This window comes from Protobothrops mucrosquamatus, unplaced genomic scaffold, assembly GCF_001527695.2.
Source record: "Protobothrops mucrosquamatus isolate PMUCROS unplaced genomic scaffold, P.Mucros_1.0 scaffold574, whole genome shotgun sequence".
Classification (NCBI taxonomy): Eukaryota; Metazoa; Chordata; class Lepidosauria; order Squamata; family Viperidae; genus Protobothrops; species Protobothrops mucrosquamatus.
The window spans coordinates 4,299-23,527 of NW_015386876.1; the positions used below are offsets into that span (position 1 = coordinate 4,299).

General features: G+C 40.4%; 1 protein-coding gene across 1 annotated transcript; it reads right to left on the reverse strand.

Annotated features, from left to right (window-relative positions):
* Positions 1-925: 925 nt before the first annotated feature.
* Positions 926-16,159, reverse strand: LOC107288689 (ubiquitin-like modifier-activating enzyme 1; the record flags this gene model as incomplete). The annotated part of the gene is made up of 13 exons (XM_015817328.1): positions 16,098-16,159; positions 15,384-15,552; positions 13,331-13,465; positions 12,810-12,916; positions 12,491-12,581; positions 11,292-11,427; positions 10,802-10,896; positions 9,438-9,584; positions 9,150-9,311; positions 3,822-3,923; positions 3,476-3,556; positions 1,334-1,489; positions 926-1,129 (listed from the first exon to the last, which is right to left on the reverse strand). Coding segments are annotated over exons 1-13 (1,641 nt in total), but the record flags the coding sequence as incomplete, so codon positions are not given.
* Positions 16,160-19,229: the final 3,070 nt, after the last annotated feature.

A 19,229-nucleotide genomic window follows, 5' to 3' on the forward strand; every position in this document is an offset into this window, starting at 1 on the left:
TTAGTTAGATGCCCTCAATTCAGCCTTGATTCCTAATGACTCCATAGACAATGCTCACCAATCTGTCTACAATAGAAACCTATAGTTGTTTGAATAATTTTTTGCAGTAATTGATCCTGTTCATCCACCTTATATATTGTTTTCCCTTCCTCCTTCCAAGTTCAATAGGGATGTGTGTGTGTGTGTGTGTGTGTGTGTGTGTGTGTGTGTGTGTGTGAGAGAGAGAGAGAGAGAGAGAGAGAGAGACAGACAGACAGACAGACAGACAGACAGACAGAGAGAGAGATTCAGTCCATTATCAACTCCCATCCCATGCCAAAGCATTTGGGTTTCTGCTTGTGAGTCTCAAAGGTGTAGTCAGTTTTTATTTGGTCCACAACTAATTTATTATTTTTTTTCTTGCAGTTCATGGTACCTTTAGTAATAGTTTCCAAATCTATCATTCTAATACTAGCACTGATGATGTTACCTAGTTTGGGTAATGAAACGTCTGCAAGAAAACAACGAAGCTCAGAGAGTAACAAGGATCCCTAGTCTATCATTCTATCTTCTTTCTCTCACTCTTTCTGTACATATAACTTTGAAAGCCATACATTCTTACAGGAAAAAACTGCTGCTTTAATTATTCTGATCTTTGTATCATAGGAATAACCCTTATATTTTATTATCTTGTCAAAATTTACCTTTCCCTTAAAATTAAGAGAACTCATGCAAAAATATTATTTAGCAGCGTGAAATATATGCAAGTATATAAATGTATATACATACATGCATTTTTCAAACTAGAATGTTTCAGAGGTACTGGGGTTACTACTTTCAAATTTCCCAGTACAGTACCGTCATTGGTGATGGCGGGCAGCATTAGAGAGTTGACATCCCAATTTATCCAGGAGCAATTATGTTGTGGAAGACTGGAACAGTTTACCCATAGAGACTCATTCCCATTATGATTGAAGGACTCACTGGCTTGAAAGCTGTCCAGGGCACTGGCTACACCATCCAAATCCAGGAAGAAGTCATCCCCATAGAAGTGTTCTGTGTCAGGGCCAACCTGATTCTGCTGAGCTATTATATTGATATTGGGATTCATAAGTCTTATGGCATTTGCAGCCACTTCTGACTTCTGCTTCTATAGAAACAAAGGAAACATGATTAGATCTAGGATTAAAATTGGTCATTGACCAAAGTACAAAAATAAAAGTCAAGTAAAAAAAAAGACTTTTATATTAAAAATAAAGTTGCTAGTAGTCTGACCAGCAGCAAAACTCAAGAGTTTGTAAAGTTAACGCTCTTCTTGCAACTGTTTTCCCGCCATCTTGCTTGCATTACTTACAAATACATCTTGTAGTCGAAATAGGAACTGCCTGTGCAGGTTGGACTTTTCAATGATGTCCATGTCTGTCACAGTGATCTTCCCACCCTCGCCAGCAGCCAAGCCAATCATTGCAAAATTCTTCAAGAGTTCACAGCCAATCGCACCTGCTCCTACCTAAAGAAGTTGTTCATAAATAAGACTGTTTGAGACCCCATGACATTTTGGAACTATATCAGAAACTGGAGATAGCATCTCAAATTATATATGGTTGGTTCTGATCCACACCTGTCCTGTATACCTTTTCTCCATCTGCATATTATTAGCCTAACTCTCATGCAATTTCAAGAAAGCCTGCATGGCAATTACAAAGCCTGGACAGAAGTATTCACACAAGAAAACTGCTATCAAAAGTCTCAAAACTTTCTGAGTGCAATTCTGGGAGAAGGATAGAAATGACATACAGAACGATCTCTCATTTTAAAAATCGAACTCCTGGTCACATTTTATATTACAGATATCAATTAGCCCAAAATTTATAAAAAAAACAATGAGAAACACATGATTTTAGTATGTTTCCATTATAGCTGGTACACTAGATTAACTCTTAATTTTGCCATGGAATACAGACACAGACAAGAAACTTCACAAATTCACGGGATCCATATGACAATTCTTCTATTGTGTGAAACATATATGAACTATGCAAGGGCCTTCAAACAAGAAAAAGGAGTAAAACCGGGATGCAATGTCAACCCAACCCTCTTTTATCTTATAAATCAACTATTTATCAGCTGTTTCTAAAATGGCTGTGAAGTCCAGGATTACCAGAATGTGACTCAGCAGCACAAAGCCTGTTATAGTGGTGATCTCACACACTCCCTTCAATAACACAGTCATGCAAAAGAATAAAAGGAAAGATTTTGCAAAATGTGAATGTATCTGGCAAGAGTGTATCTTGGTCCCTGTCTATTTTTCAAAAATATTCTCATGGAGGCTAGAAATTTGATCAGTATCAATCCCTCTAGGCTTGTTTGCTTCCTTCCTGATACTTAGGGATCCATGCTGAATTTTCCAAAAATCCTTGAATTCAGATCTGCAAAAAAGCAATATGCTGTAATTTAAGACTTCATTACCTTTGCTATAATAATTTTGTCCCATTGGCAGGGGGACAGAGGTCGACTCCTAGGCCCCTAGCTTGTGGGGTGCCTCAGGGGTCGGTCCTCTCCCCCCTTTTGTTCAATATTTATGTGAAGCCGCTGGGGGAGATCATTCGTGGCTTTGGGGTGGATTTCCATCAGTACGCTGATGATACGCAGCTGTACATTTCCACCCCAGGCCACCCCAACGATGCCCTTNGTATTTTAATTGGAAACACAGCTGGTAATATTTGGTTTTAATTCGGCTTTTATCGGGGTTTATTCTTTTGTATTTTTGTATTGTGTATTTTTTGTATTTTGGGTATATTATTTGTTTTTAATATGCTGTGAACCGCCCTGAGTCCTATGGGAGAAGGGCGGTATACAAATTAAAATAATAATAATAATAATAATAATCTAGTGGGAATAGTTTCAACATCTGGAATCTTTCTTTGATAATCAGGAATCTGTTAATTAGGATAAAATCTGATATCTACAGCAGCAGTTCAGCCAGCAAATGATAGGTTTACCACCATCCCCTCAAAAAAACAAAAAACAAAACCCAGAACCCATTAAACCAATAACAGCTGCAGGAACAATCTAAGCCTCATCATAGAAAAATAATAATTCTTCCTTTGGTGCACCCTTTCAGGCTTAAAAAACAATCAAATGCTCCCTCTGCTGTGAAAAACTGGAAGAAAAGGCACCAAAGTTTAACCATTCTCTTTCAACAGCTTCTGGGTGAAAATGTGGTTTCCTGGCCTGCATGAGAAATTAGCTCATCAAAAAAAGTTTTGTTTTAATTATTGGAACCACAAAGGTCAGTTGGAAGAGCTGTAGATGTATCATCCCAGATAAGATAAGATAAATGAGAGATGAAGAGACAACAGACAACAAAAATAGGAACTCAGCACACAGCATAATTTGCCCAAACCAAACACACACATTATAATGAACCTAGTTAGTGTGCAGTAAAGAATGTTGTTTCAGAATGTGGTCTACAGGAGTTGTATGCCTTACTCACCAGGAAATACTTCTGCTTCCCAAGTCGTTTTTGGAAGTCAGCCCCAAAGACAGCAATCTGCCCATCGTAGCGACTAGCACACTGTCAGAGACGGAGATGCCAAGCGTTAGAACAGGAACATTCCAGACCGGAGGCAAAATGAAACCAGCCCCATTTCTCAAGGGCATTCTCAGAAAGTCTAGTTGGCTGCCTTTATGGAACTCAGCATCAGGGAAGAGAGAGAAATAAAAATGTTTCTGACAGCCACTAGTGGAAACCTTTCTGAACCGAGTCGTGATGGGTCAGACCTGAGTAGTTTGGGGTGGGTGGGTGAAAAAGGCAAACTACAGAATGTAACTCTACTCACTGGGGCACAGTTTGTCTCTGTCAGCTGCTCCCCTTCAGGCAGGCATTCATAGGCATCAAAGTACAGCCACTGCTCCAAAGGGGTGAACTTCCCCGAGACAGCCTGCAAGCAAAATAACATAGAAGCTTTGCTCAAGCGAAATATTATAATGAACATCGTGGAAGCTGGAATCCAACATATCTATATCTTAAGCTGTAAAGCAGGCCCAGTTTCAGTACATGATGTTTTTGCTTATTCCGTCTTGTTATTCAGGAAAAAAAAATCACATCTTGTTGGTGTTTGGTCTTCTACCCAACTGTTAAAGGCACAAAATCCTATCAGGGAATGGGAAGATTGGTACTTCTTCATCACTCTAGTCCAGGGGTAGGCAACCTTGGCTCTTTTATGACTCGTGGACTTCAACTCCCAGAATTCCTGAGCCAGCCATGGTTGCACAAGACCAAACCTTAAAAACAAATTCATACAAAGCCAAAATTGAGAAGACAGCAACAGATGGCAAATGCTGTCTCTGCAAAGAAGCTGAAGAAACAGTGAACACCTGGTTAGTTGCTGCAAGAAGATCACACATACTGACTATAAACAACAGCATGACTAAGTAGCAACAATAGTGCACTGGAATATCCCCAAGAAATTGGAAAAAAATCTGGATAGTGGACATTGCAGTACTCGAAACAGCAGAATAAAAAAAAAAACTTGGTGAAAAATCACAAAAACACCAAAGAAAACAAAGATAGAACCAACATGTCCCCAAAAATCTGGAGCACCATTTGAACATCAAGGGCATTGATAAAAATCACCATCAGTCAATTGCAAAAGGCAGTTTTCCTTGGAACATCTTACATCCTGTGACGATATCTTTAACACCATCAAATAACCACATTTGCCTACCCCAGATCCTTAGGAAGGACTCAACAGGTGGATACAAATGCCGAAACCAGTCTAAATAACTGTCTGACTGTGCAACCAAACATAAGAATGTCATACTGTAAGTCATTGTCTACAAACTACAATGGCTACCTTCACATATCATACTAAATCAAATATCCCAAAGAAAAACCTAACCAAACCATGTTATGGCTCAGCATGAATCAAACTGGGAAATTCCAGGACTGAAGAACTTTAGGGCCAGGACTGTAGACACAGTAGAACGAAAGAAAGCCTAAAAGAAGAATGATAGCTGGAGGGAGCCAGTTATGTGTGAGAAGACTACAGTTCAGAGAGGAAATGTTACAGGGAAACCTAACTTGGCTGCACTAGATGTAAGTAATATTAGAGTTCTATCCAGCCTGTATTTTTTTTAGAAGTTCAAGCCAGCTTACATGGGGATTTACCTTCATTGTGATGACTGCAAAAAAAAAAACCCCAGAGGTTTGCTGAGAGAGGGTGACAAGCCCAAAACCAGCTTTTAAGTTTCCATGGTTTTAGTCCGGTAAATTAAATCTCAATAAAGGAAAGTATGGCATTGCTTCTCTTACCCACTCTTGCTCAAGACCAGGGGTAGTCAACCTTGGCTCTTTTATGACTCGTGGACTTCAACTCCCAGAGTTCCTGAGCCAGCCATGCTGAGGGGAAAGGGAGAGGTTTCCAAGCTGAGCCATGCTGGCTCAGGAATTCTGGGAATTGAAGTCCACGAGTCATAAAAGAGCCAAGGTTGACTACCCCTGCTCAAGACTATAATCGTTATATTGCAACACATTTTGTCTGATGAACTCCTCAGAATCCTGATCTTTAAACTCTCTTATACATTTCTTCTATTTTAAGTTAACATTTGGCCATTGTAGGAGTGTCTTACAATGGCTACATCCTTAGGTTTATCCATCGTTTGACATATCTAGAGAATCAGCTAGAAAAATCCCAAGTAATTTCCCCTAAGGTGCTCTACATATCTCATGATTAGTAATACATTTGGCCAGACTTTAGCTATTTAGTTACCAATATATTTTGACTTTCAGTAGTCAGTGTGTGTCAGAGCTCTGAGTAAGGGCTTCAGCAAGTCTCTTATCAATTCATAAAAGATAAAAGATAAAATCTTAGGTTGTTTCTTGATGAAGTGTCTTTTGTGCAATCGGTCTGCCTCCTTTATGGAATTTTACCTGGGTTGTAATGGTTGAGACACCATCTCCTATTTCTTAGCTTCCCTGTTTTTTTCCAAAAGCTCTTTACAGGTTTTGCTTATCACAAAAAGATATTAAAAAGATAAACTGCTCTGTGCCATTTATCTGGTAGAATCAGAAGCTGCCTCATAATCATTTGCAAAAGGGCTTACAGAGGTAAGGTTTGAATCACAGGTTTCCTCAGTGTATCCTATAATTACATTTACACTGACCAAATTGTGCTTCTCAGAAAGTACAGTAGGAAGCATGCAGTAAGACAAGGTGCCAAGAGGAGGACATTTATCTTTACAAGTAGTCCTCCATGTGCAACCACAAGTGGGCCTGGAATCTTGGTTTTTGAACAAAGTGGTTATTAAGCAAGATGCCACATGACCGCTTTGCTCAATAATCACAATCCTGGTTCTCCCAGTTGTGGTTGTTAAGTGAAGCACGAGGGAGAGAACCCAGACCTCCAGGGTACGGTGCAGCCATCGCACCCAGGAGAGCCAGATCCTGTCCCTCACCACTGAGGAGAACAATTGTGAGAAGGATGGCGTTTGCTAGGTGCTTTCACCAGACTTGAGGTCCAGTCCTCCAGCGCCCATGAGGGTTTCCTTCCCTGCATGAAGGGGAGGTGAAGTCTGTCAGAGTGCCGGAAGACTGGACCTCAAATCCTCTTCACTTGTGACTTTCCCTGCTTGTTTCCTCAATGACTTTCTGAGGAAGCTGGCAGTGAAGATTGCAAATGGCCACCACACGATCACAGGGCACTTGGCAACCAGTTTTAAATGTGGACAGGTTGCCAAGAGCCAGAAATGCGGTGACCTGCAACATTTTACAACAGCCATCGTGACTGCAAACCAGTTTTGGTCACCGCGATGTAAAAAAGATGTTGAGACTCTAGAAAGAGTACAGAGAAGAGCAACAAAGATGATTAGGGGACTGGAGGCTAAAGCATATAAGGAAAGGCTGCTGGAATTGGGTATGTCTAGTTTAACAGAGAGAAGGACAAGGGGGGACATGATAGCAGTGTTCCAATATCTCAGGGGTTGCCACAAAGAAGAGGGAGTCAAGCTATTTTCCAAAGTGCCTGAAGGCAGGACAAGAAGCAACGGGTAGAAACTTATCAAGGAGAGAAGCAACCTAGAACTAAGGAGAAACTTCCTGACAGTTAGAACAATTAACCAGTGGAACAACCTGCCTCCAGAAGTGGTGAATGCCCCAACACTGGAAGTTTTTAAGAAGAGACTGGACAGCCATTTGTCCGAAATGGTATAGGGTTTCCTGCCTGAGCAGGGGGTTGGACTAGATGACCTCCAAGGTCCCTTCCAACTTTATTATTATTATTATTATTATTATTATTATTATTATTATTATTATTATTAAGCAACCAGTCTTGAGCTGAGGACTACCTGTATGCAAAAATGGGTACACGATAAAGCCTTTATTATATTTATTCTCTCTTCCTCACAAAGTATGGAACCAGCCTTATGGCCAATTGAAAATGCACCACTCACACCTAGGAGAGAGCATATAGTGAAGACCTTTAGGCACAGGATAAAGGTAAAGGCCACTTGCAGAACCATGAATGCAAGGTCATAAAAGGACAGCAAAGGAAACATCCAATATCCTAACCCACAAGGGAACATATGGTGTCTTAGGGAAACACCTAAAACACCCAAACAATGTAATTATAAATGAGCTGTATACAGTATGATGCAAATCAGCATATATTTTTTCTTGAGATGCATTTCCTCTTTTGGTTGATGTTTAAGTGGCCACCCTTCTAAACAGCGGTCTGTGGAGGAAGAGTTTCTCCTCTCTTCTTTGGCCTCCTTCTGGTGCAACTGAGAGAAACAGATGAGCTAAAAGAGAGCTCAGTTTCCTATCATTCCTTAAAAATGGTTTAAAAGCATAAACTGCCATCTGGTGGACATTTTATAAATTATGAGCAAAACATACTTTCATCTGGTTGGATTTTATAACATTTTATAAGAAGGGACCTTGGAGGTCTTCTAGTCCACCCTTCTGCCCATGCAGGAGACCCTATACCACTCTGGTATAGGCTGCCCAATCCCTTCTTAAAACCTCCAGTGAAGAAGCACCCACAACTTCTGGAGGCAAGTCGTTCCACTAATTTGAAATCCATTCCACATATTGTGATCCATTCCAATTAGGACAGAAAACCTTTCTCTGCCTGGTAGATGGACAACACTGGAATTAAAGCAAAAACCATGCCAGTGTGAGTAGTAAAAATTAACATTAAATATTCTTTGTCATCTCTTTTAACAATAGCTTGGACAATCTATGAGTAGTATACATCTTCCTTAGTTGAGTTCTCAGTTAGAAAAACCCAGCTTTTACCTAAAACCATGCCCTCAGGCTACACAAGAGATCCCCAACCCCCAGTATGTGGACTGGTGCTAGTTCATGGCCCATTGGAAACCGGGCCGCAAAAGTGGCATACAAAACTCCATTTGTGCACGTGAAACCATCCCCTTCCCCTCACTACCGCCGTCCGCCTCCCCTGCCACAGGCAGGTGCTAAGGGATTGCAGAAAGGTAAGAAGCATGGGGTGCCTCAGGCAGGTGCTAAGGGATTGCTACGTGTTAAAGTCATGTGACAGAACACTTTATGACCGTGTTGCTTAGCACTGGAGATTTCAGTCCCAATTACCGCCATTAACCAAGGACTACCGCTATGCCATGCTGTAATATCACTAGCAGCAGCTAAGGGGAGCAGAGAAGAGAAGGAAAGGAAAGCATGCAAAAGTTCATCAGGGACAATGTTGGGGTAAGAGTTACTGAAGAGGAGGGGGTAACACAGGTCAGATTTACCCTACTCTTTAAGTCTTGTTCTGCTTGTCTTGAGAATGAGAGTAAATCCTTGGTTCAATAGGTATTCATCTTGAATTGACATTCTTCCTCCCCCCCCACCCATTAATTGGCTAAACAGAAGATAATTACAATGAGTATGGACTTTAAAATGTTGGTATTTCTCTCACAAGTGAACATATATTCCAAAATGTTCACTTTCTATCCTACCACAAATCCTTTTTCCTTTTCCCATTTGCTTTTATTTTTGTTATTTCCCTTTCCTATTTGTTTTCATTTTCTTTTTAAAACCATATTTTAGTTGATGCCTAATTACTATTTGTCTCTTTAATATTTTTTTTAAAAAAAGCAATCAAATCAGCCAATCAACTTCTGCCCGCTGTTGAAGTTCTGCCGCTCACCTTTAGGACTTCTTGGGCAGCAAGGCCTCCAATAAGGCTATTCATAGGGCTCAGATCCCCCATACATCCATATGCAAACGTCTGTATCAGATTCTCTTGTTCCTCATCCATAGCATCCATAGCTGGGGTCCTCACCAGCTCTATTAACATATCTGCATCTGCCTGCCAAATAATAATGACTGAGGTTGAAGAATAGATTTGGCTGGGGAAGGGGAAAGGAAAGGGAAGGGAATGGAAAGAGAAAGGGAAAAAAGTAAATAGCTGGATAGGTAGGTAGGCCAGACTTACCCGATTCTGAGGCCTAGGAAGTCGACCAATTTTTTTCTGGAATGTGTGAAGTGCCTGGAAGGCTGCATGAAGAGTGCGATAACGAAACAATTTATTTCTATCTTGGGTGTTGATCTTGGGATTATCCATGCAGGCTCGCAGAGATTCCTAGGAATATAGAGAAATAAGCAAAAGGGAAAAGTTGTATCTAATAACACGTCCTTCCTCTCAGATACCATGTCTCAAGAAGTTCTCTTGCCAAAAGAATATGTAAAGCACACTTAGCCCAGTAACATCTGCCCCAGCAAGTCTCAGATTTTTGAATTTTAAATCCAACATCACAGTAACAAAGAACTGCAGACAGAGACAAAAAGCCCTTTTTTTAAACAAGAAATTATATAGAAGCAAATTACTATTAACACCTATCAGCTATGGCAAGGATCCCCAAACCCAGTCTGCGGCCCGGCAGCAGGCCATGGCCTGTTGGGAACCAGGCCGTGCAAGTGGCGGGCGAGCACGCAAGGAGAAGGCACACGCACGAAACCATCACCTCTTCCCCCTGCCCTGCCACCACCACTGCCAGTCCGCGGAGATGGAAAGGTTGGGGACCACTGAGCTATGGTACTTTTGAACTACATAAAGAAATGCAATAATATTGTTGACATTCATTTTTAGTAATATAGTTATATAATAATGAACAGGACATGGGGCTGAGCTTGCATTTACCACTGAAACGCATTTACCATTTTCTCCTAAATACAAACCACAAAATATATACAATGAGAGAGAGAGAGTGCACTAACTACCCCAACCTTTCAGACAGTGATCCAAGCTTGGACTCTTGTGTGTGTGTGTATGTGTTTAAGATCAGAAGAAGTGAATCATTCTGCTACATGCCACTACTGATAAATGTGCCATTAATCTACAATGATTTTTTCAAGTTGAGCTCAGACAGACATCCTTCCCAGTTTAACTCAACCTGGAACAAAGCTGAGGTTTTCTGCATGAAGCATGTATATACTACTGAGTTGCTGGCCAGCACAGTTTCCTACACAGAATTTTATATCACAAGCAAGCAAGCTCAGCTTATACTAATCTTTCTCAAGCAGGCGCTCTACCTCCCAGCATCATTTCAACTGGAGGATGTGCAGTGTGAATTCATTATGAAAAGCTCAATAGTCTAAAAGTCTCAGGAAGGTAACAAGTTGGATGAAAGCTTATTTTAATCTCTCTTTCCCTTATGAAACAACACTGTACATCTCACAATTCTTAGCTAGAGCAACATATTTGTTCAAGAATCAGTCCTTTTTGTAAAGTAGCCTGAAAAGAAGAACTCTGTTTTTCAAAACTCCCAAGATATGTACAGCACAGAAATGAGAACCTACATAGGAATGTTTTTGAGGCATCTTGACCTGACTGATGATCCCACCACGCTGGTAGGGAGAAAAGGAAGACGTGTCTTCAATTTCCAGGGTGTTTCCTAAAAACAGAGCAAAAAGATTGAGATTCTGCCCTGAGTCTATGCTTAATCCTAATCCTAACCCTATGCAGTTTGATTTTCAGAGTCAGGTAAAATCATGTGAATCCAGTTGCTAAAAATGTAACCTTTGAAATTCAGGTTTCTCTGAGCTTGAAAATATTTTGGTTTCCTGACAAATATTTTATACTTCCACACTGAAGCCTCACAACTTTCCTTAGTTTTCCTATCAATACCAATGCTAAACCATTCTGTTATTCTTCTCTTATATACTCTTCACCATCTCAATTTCATGATGGGTTTTCCATATTAATCCTCCAGTTCTTTATGAACCTGTACCACATTCAAGTAAGAAAGACACATGGGGACCTGAAGGGAAAGAAAAAAAATCCTATTACCTTTCACACAAATCTTAGACTTAGAACCATTCAGTTGTGTCATCCCCTCAATCTCAGAGAACATCACCCAGTCACCATCCATGAAGCCATGTCCCTGGTCATCATCATGGACCACAGTCAAGAGACCAGGATTACCCTGGGTGAAGGAGAGAAATCTGAGATTAATTATTATCTTCCCTTTCAGCATGATCAACCTATTTCCTCTCTAATTGTCTGGATTCCAATATAAAATGCATCCCAAACTGAGCTTGCAATATTAATAAAATTGACACGGGTTAATTATTAATAGTCCAGCTATAGAAAAAAAACAGATAGCTTGGCTTACCTCCCCCCCCTCTGCTTTTCAGCTTGAGAGAGAACAGTTGCTTTGAAATGGAAATTCTTCATCCACAGTGGAAATGTGCTGGGATTTCACATAAATAAAAGCCCCTCGTCATGACATTATTTATTATTTAGAAGATGATTCCCCTTGACCAAAATCAGACACCATCTCCTGATAATCCCTTCATAAAAATAAACAGGGGGCTACCTTGGATAGAGATAATAATAATAATAATAATAATAATAATAATAATAATAATAATAATAATAATAATAATAATAATAATAATAATAATAATAATAATAATAATAATAATAATAATGGTGGTGGTGGTGGTGGTGGTGGTGATGACGATAAAGTTGGAAGGAACCTTGGAGGTCATCTAGTCCAACCCCCTGCTCAGGCAGGAAACCCTATACCATTTCGGACAAATGGCTGTCCAGTTTCTTCTTAAAAACTTCCAATGTTGGCGCATTCACCGCTTCTGGAGGCAGGTTGTTCCACTGGTTAATTGTTCTAACTGTCAGGAAGTTCCTCCTTAGTTCTAGGTTGCTTCTCTCGATTGGTTTCCATCCGTTGCTTCTTGTCCTGCCTTCAGGCGCCTTGGAGAATAGCTTGACTCCCTCTTCTTTGGGGCAGCCTCTGAGATATTGGAACACTGCTATCATGTCCCCCCTCGTCCTTCTCTTCGTTAAATTAGACATACCCAATTCCAGCAACCGTTGAGGTTTTAAAGGAGATGGCGCAAGAAGGGAATTACGAGTAGAAAAGTAATACAGAAAATAGAGTGGTAATGAAAAAAACATTGGCTTGGTTTGCAAAGTATGTGATTGTATATTGGTAAAACAGCCATTGTTATCTCAGGGAAAGAAGTTACCAAGGTGATGTGTTTAATGGCAGCAGATGTAGGCTCAGCTTCTGAAGGATCATACACCACAAAGTTTTCTCCAAAGTCACAGAAAACCTGTCTGGAATCAAGAGAAAAAGAAAAATAAGTTATGCCTCAAAGGATGCATTCAACGTATATGCCACCTTTAGAAACACGTAGCACACATACAGACTAACAGTAACTTTCAACTACAGAGTCTTCCTATTCAAAAAATTTTCTCTCTACAATGTTCCAGCATTATTTATATACATTTTCCATCTCCTTGGTCCCCTCCTAGAAAAAGGACAAACCATTCATCCAAACATACCCAGCCAGGCCCTTTGTGTTAGCTAGGACAAAGCAAATTTGGTTGGCATGGCAGAAATCACTGATATCCAGCTGTTCCTCCAAGGATGAGTTGGTCAGGACCACAACCTGGAATACATTGGATACATAAGCCACATTAAGGAATATCCAATCACAGAGAATGACTGGGAAGGCATTCTCCAAACATACACTCTCCGTTTAATGTCTGACAAGAATACACCACACACCTGTCCGTTCTGGACACGTTAGCCAAGGCAACTGCATGCTTTTGCAGGTGCAACTCCCAGTCAAAATCTTATAATTCTTTTGGAAAATTTACCATAAAGTTACAGCTGACAGAAATATTTGAGATGGATTGACAAGCTTTCTACTACTGTAGGATGAAGAACAGAAACTCTTCCATCAGTTCAGGTAGATCCTGCCTAATTGTTAGCTCTCATCACTTCTTTCTAGCATCACAAAAATTGCTTCTTCTCCCATATTTCTCACTTCCATGGCATGAGGCATATAACTCTGTCTTACCTTGAAAGTAGCCAAGAAGTTCTCTGTCAGTTTACTGGTGTTAAATTTCACCTCAGCCTTGCTATTTAACGTGGAGAGTTGTTCCTGGGAAACTTTAGCTCGATTTTGCCCCACATGATTCTCTGACAGGTAGAACTACAGAGACACAACAATGCTAAGAGTAAAGTAAAGTCCTTTACAGAATTCTTTGCCCCCAGTAAAACAGCACTTTTACCCTTTTCTTGCCTTATTTTACTGTCAGATGCACTGCATTGTCTAATAGCATATTTTGGAGTTGATTTTTATATCTCCATTCCCAGCAGCATTTGCATACCATGTGTGTATCCAGCAGTGTTTCTCAGCCTTGGTAAATTTAAGATAGATGGATTATATCTCCCAGAATTCCCCAGCCAGGGACTTGAAGCCCATCCATCTTAAAGTTGCTAAGGTTGAGAAATACTGCACTAAACACTGTGTAAGAAATACAGTAGCTGTAATACTGCAGGAGCGTAAGATAAATGTATAAGGTTTCTACTGATAAGAGAAAAGGACTTTAATACTTGCATTGCTTTAAATCAGGGGTAGTCAACCTTGGCTCTTTTATGACTTGTGGACTTCAACTCCCAGAATTCCTGAGCCAGCACAGCTGGCTCAGGAATTCTGGGAATTGAAGTCCACGAGTCATAAAAGAGCCAAGGTTGACTACCCCTGCTTTAAATCCTCCTCAATGTTGAAAGAAACAGAATTCTGACACCACCTGGGTAGATTCTAGTATCTAGTAGTTTAGAATTGATAGCTTGCTACTCCAGGCCAAAATGAGATTATTCCAGTCTAAGCAACCACTTATACTAAAGAGAATGCTAAACAGCAGGAGCCCAGAATATTTTAACACTGATTCTAAATTAACCTTTTATGACAGTTAGAGTCTAATAATGTACCATTTCTCATTTTGACAACTTTTAATGGGAGTGAATAACAATTGATTCATTAAACTTTCCAAATTGGGCAATCTTTTAGAATCCCAAGACTAGATTACTCATTCAGCCACGTATTGTATAGAATTAAATTATCAACAATTATCTGTTATTAAATGAGCAATACGTTGGAACTAATTGAGAATCCAGATGGCATGTGGGAAATTGGGTCTTATCACACACTTAGAAAACTGTCTTTAAATGCTGGGTATTCCTTCAGTTCTCATAATGCCATCTGCAAACCTCTGCTGGCACCTTTACTTAGCCAAGGTTTACAAGAAATAATCTTAATGAATGAGAACTTAAATGCTGGCATATGAGGCAGGCATGGAAATGTGCCCTTGTATCTCTATCTGCCACATACTCCTCCTTCCAGCTTAGAAGTATAGAGGAAGCAATTGCCCTGTATGAAGGTTCACTCCTTCTGCAGCAGGTCTGGTGAGTTCCACAGTCAACCAGGGTGGATGGGGGGAAATCACACTGCCCTCCTGGCGCCACTTATAAGTCTAGGTAGTATGAATGACAGGAAAATGACACAGCAATACTGGAGGGGGGGGGAATTCGGCAGAGGGTGAGGATTATTGGAGGGATTATTGGAGGGATTCTAATCTACTCCACACAGCTCTGGGTGGAGGCCAATGTCACTTCTTGCTGCACAGTACTCTGGGCTGAAGAACCTGGAGCATCTTTCTTTAGACAGAAGGATTTGGAGAACAGGTTACCTCCAATTCTCCTGCACAAGCAACGTGCCACTTCCTTTGTGCTAAGAAAGGAGGTGATGAAATCCAAAGTTGCTTTGGACATCAAGGTGGGAGGCAAAAAATTAATTAGTTAATTAATATTCCACACCTCCTTCTGTATAGAAAGAAATACTCTCTGCAAAGGAGGCTAGGAATGGTTTTAGAAATTAATAATATATAGAAGAACGTATGTGCATATGGTGTCTATGGATTTACATATATTACATATAGGCTTCTGGAAAAGTATCTATAGCAGGATAAAACCTACACAGAATGTGTGAACAAAATCAAAGGAAGACTTGTTCTATGCCTTGCAACTGCTCTCTCACATTCGTTAGGCAAGATCAGTAAATTGCATACCTGTGAGGACAGGTCACTCCACTGGGCATCATTTTCGTCATGGAGAGTGACATATTTCACACCGGCAAGAATCACATTCTTGGCAATCTCGACCCCCAGCCCCGTCATTCCAGAAACCAGCACCGTTGCTGTAGCTATCTTCTGCATGGCCTCATCCCCCAGCAGATAGCTAGAACAAAAACATCACAATGATGCAAATGCCAAGCCTGAACAGCGAACTCCTTCTGCCCTTGCTCAACTGCACTTTTACCCTTATTTTGATTTTCTTTGCCAATTGCCACTTCCTGGTTTTTTCCCATCTGTCATTATGCAATTTGTGCATGGAATGACCTCAGGAGACGGACAAATTGGAAAAGGTATCTTAGCTCGAAGGGTTTCACACAGGGCAGGCGTGGGAAATGTTTTAGAAAGTTTTCCATAAAGAGAAAGGAGGGGAGAAACACTTTCAATCTTGCAAAATTCTGTTAATGTAACCTTACAATAAAGGTAAGAGTTGGTTTTCCTGGTTGTACTTCTTGTACGGACTACTTTGCAGTGTTAACAGTTGTCTTAATCCCTAGATTCTTCTGCAAAGTAATTTCCACAAGATGCTCACTCGGTTATCTAACTACTCTCAGTCATTAGTGGGTCTCTATTACACCGGCTCTCAAGCAAAAGCCCTTTGTGGTTTCTTAGCATTCCTCCCACTTTTGTGTCCCATGTTATCAGACTCACAGTTGGCGGGAATACAATTCCTCGTCGACATCTGGAAGGTCCTCTGTGGTACTCATTCTGATCCTGCTGCTTCTGTACTGTCAGGAGCAAAAAAAAAAAAAAAAGAGGACCAAGGCAACTGAATCAGGCTATTGGAAAGTCTTGATTCATGAACTTATTGTCCAAGCATCAATCACGGCTGTGCTTACTAAGCTGCCAGGGAGAATTGTCCTCTCCTCTAGAATAACATTCTCTGTGATATCAGAGAAGCCCCAACCCTGTTAACTTTCCACAAAGACATTAAGACAGGGGTCTTCAAACTTGGCAACTTTAAGACTTGTTGACTTCAACTCCCAGAATTGGCTGTTGAGGAATTCTGGTAGTTCAAGTCAACAAGTCTTAAAGTTGCCAAGTTTGAAGACCGCTGCATTAAGAGCTTGATGCTCCAGAGCAGTGGTTCTCAACCTTTTTAATGCCGCGACCCCCAACCGGTCGTAAGTCGAGGACTAAACTGGTCATAAGTCGAGGACTAAACCGGTCGTAAGTCAAGGACTACCCAACCCATCGTAAGTTGAGGACTTTCCCTGCCCGGGAGCGCCGCGCATGCGTGGTTCTGCCCCCTGCGTCGGCCGAGGCGTAGCTGGCAAGTGGCAGAGACGGAGCAGGCCGACCAGCAACTGGCCCAGCCCAAGGGAAGTAAGGCACCCGCCGGAAAAGGGGGAAAAAATGGCGGACAAAAAAAATGGCAGACAGCCTTGCCTGGCGACCCCCGTGAAATGGTCGATCGACCCCAAATGGGGTCGCGACCCATAGGTTGAGAACCGCTGCTCCAGAGGGCCTTGCAGGGCTAAAGGAGTCATTTTAATCCTTCCTAATGAGGATGATGTTTTGGCTCTTCCTTTACAGGTAGGGTGTAATTGATCACATTATTATTTTTTTTTGTGATTATGTAGCTGTGTCTAGTTTTAATCCTATTACTATTTTGTTGCAAGTTGCTCAAAGTCAGTCGTGATTGGAATGGCATAACTCAGTACAACATTTCTTGATTTTTTTTTTCTATCAAGACCCTTCCCCACTCTAAAAAAATATGGAAAGCCCCCCAAAAGCTTTTGTTTGTATTTATCATTTATGGTATTAAAAATTTAAACTGATGCATTTGTACAATATTTGCTCATTGAGTAATGCAGAAATAACTAGATAAATAAAATACTTTTCGGGGGGAAATGTTTTTAACAAATTATTTTAAAAATTAGAAGTGTTTTAGCTCTTTTGCAAATATTTTCAGTGTTTGGCAAATAATTTTGATTCTGAGGACCCCTGAGGAGTTCTTGGGGACTCCTAGGGGTTCTATGACCATACTTAAAAAAATACTGGCTTACTAAAATAAATTAAATTTAAACAGAAAGCAAGTCCCAGCAGGGGGCAGCTTCTGGGTGACCTTGTCTGGGTTCAGAAGTTCAACAGAATCAGGAATTAACTTAATTAATACTTGGAGGGGGAAATCATCAGAGAATTCTAAAGCTATAGGCTTTTGGGAAAGTTGAAAAAACCATTTTCCAAGGCGCCTGAAGGCAGAACAAGAAGCAACAGATGGAAACTAATCAAGGAGAGAAGCAACCTAGAAGTAAGGAGAAACTTCCTGACAGTTAGAACAATTAACCAGTGGAACAACCTGCCTCCAGAAGTGGTGAATGCTCCAACACTGGAGGCTTTTAAGAAGAGACTGGACAGCCATTTGTCCGAAATGGTATAGGGTTTCCTGCCTGAGCAGGGGGTTGGACTAGATGACCTCCAAGGTCCCTTCCAACTTTACTATTATTATTATTATTATTATTATTATTATTATTATTATTATTATTATTATTATTATTATTATTATTATTATTGAAAAAGGCAATAGCAAGCCACTTCTGTACAGTTGCCAAGAAAAATGCATGAATTTAACCACCAGGAGCTTAATTGGACTGACAGTTGACTATCTTTACATGGATAAACAGTGGTGGTTGTGATTGGTGTTGCAGCCCACCAAGTGCAGGTTTCTCAGCCAGTTTTAAGACCTCCCATTAATTTCCCTTCTACTTCCCCATATAATCTTTAAAACAAACAAAACAAGGGTCATGTTGGACTTCAACAGGTGGGGCTACTGTACTGTATTATGGCTGCAAAAATCTAGACAAACGGCAATGAAAAATTAAAAGAGTCTCTTTGTGCCAACTGCCAGTCATCTGGATTCCTCAGCCCAGATATGGTATGGCTATAGCACAGAACAAGCAGAACAGTTCAAATCCTGCTTCCTGCTTCAGTTCACACACAGAAAGTAACCCAGCTGTTTCAGGGTGCCCTTCTAAGAGTACTCTCAGTATGGTCATTGCACAGGGATAATGGAAGAACAAGGAGCTTCCAGCAGAGTGAGAGTAATAAAAAGTATTAAAATGAGTAGAGGTGAAAGTTTGTGGGGCAACACATTTGTATGGGAATGACAGAGAAATATCAGAGACTGAAGTTGAAATAAATACTATAAATGTTTGGGTCCCCAAAAGTATTAAGTTATTAAACATTTTTGAGAAGGGAAGAAAATCCTAAGGTCAAACAAGAAATAAAAGGCAAAAGAAAATAATACAAGACGAATAAACAAGGAAATCACAAGCATCACAGAATTAAACAGGACTACATTGGTTGGGTAAGAATTTTTTTATCAGTGTTATATAATAATATACAAGGCTTTTTTTGTCATAGAATGCCCAGAACGAAGTTCCGGCACCTTTTTTGGATGGAACCTTCTTAGGCGGGTTGTATGATATGTGTGAGTTCCGGCACTTTTTTTTTTTTTTTTTGCAAAAAAAGCACTAATAATATATAGGAATTCTATATTAATAAGTGATAATCACCATACATCTTTACAGAAAAAGATCTACCCTTCTTTAAAACACACCATTTAACAATAATATTAAAATTTTATGTTAAGAAAACCCCAAATTTCAGATTTTTTTTAAAAATCTTATTTTATTGTCTTAGGTTCTAGGGAGCGCCTCTGATGCTCCTGAGTTTGCTGATGAAGGTCTTCTATCTCAGGGCTTTTCAACCAGTGGTATGGGTACCACCTGTGGTACATTGGCACCTGGCAGGTGGTACGCGACCATCCTAGAAAAGTGG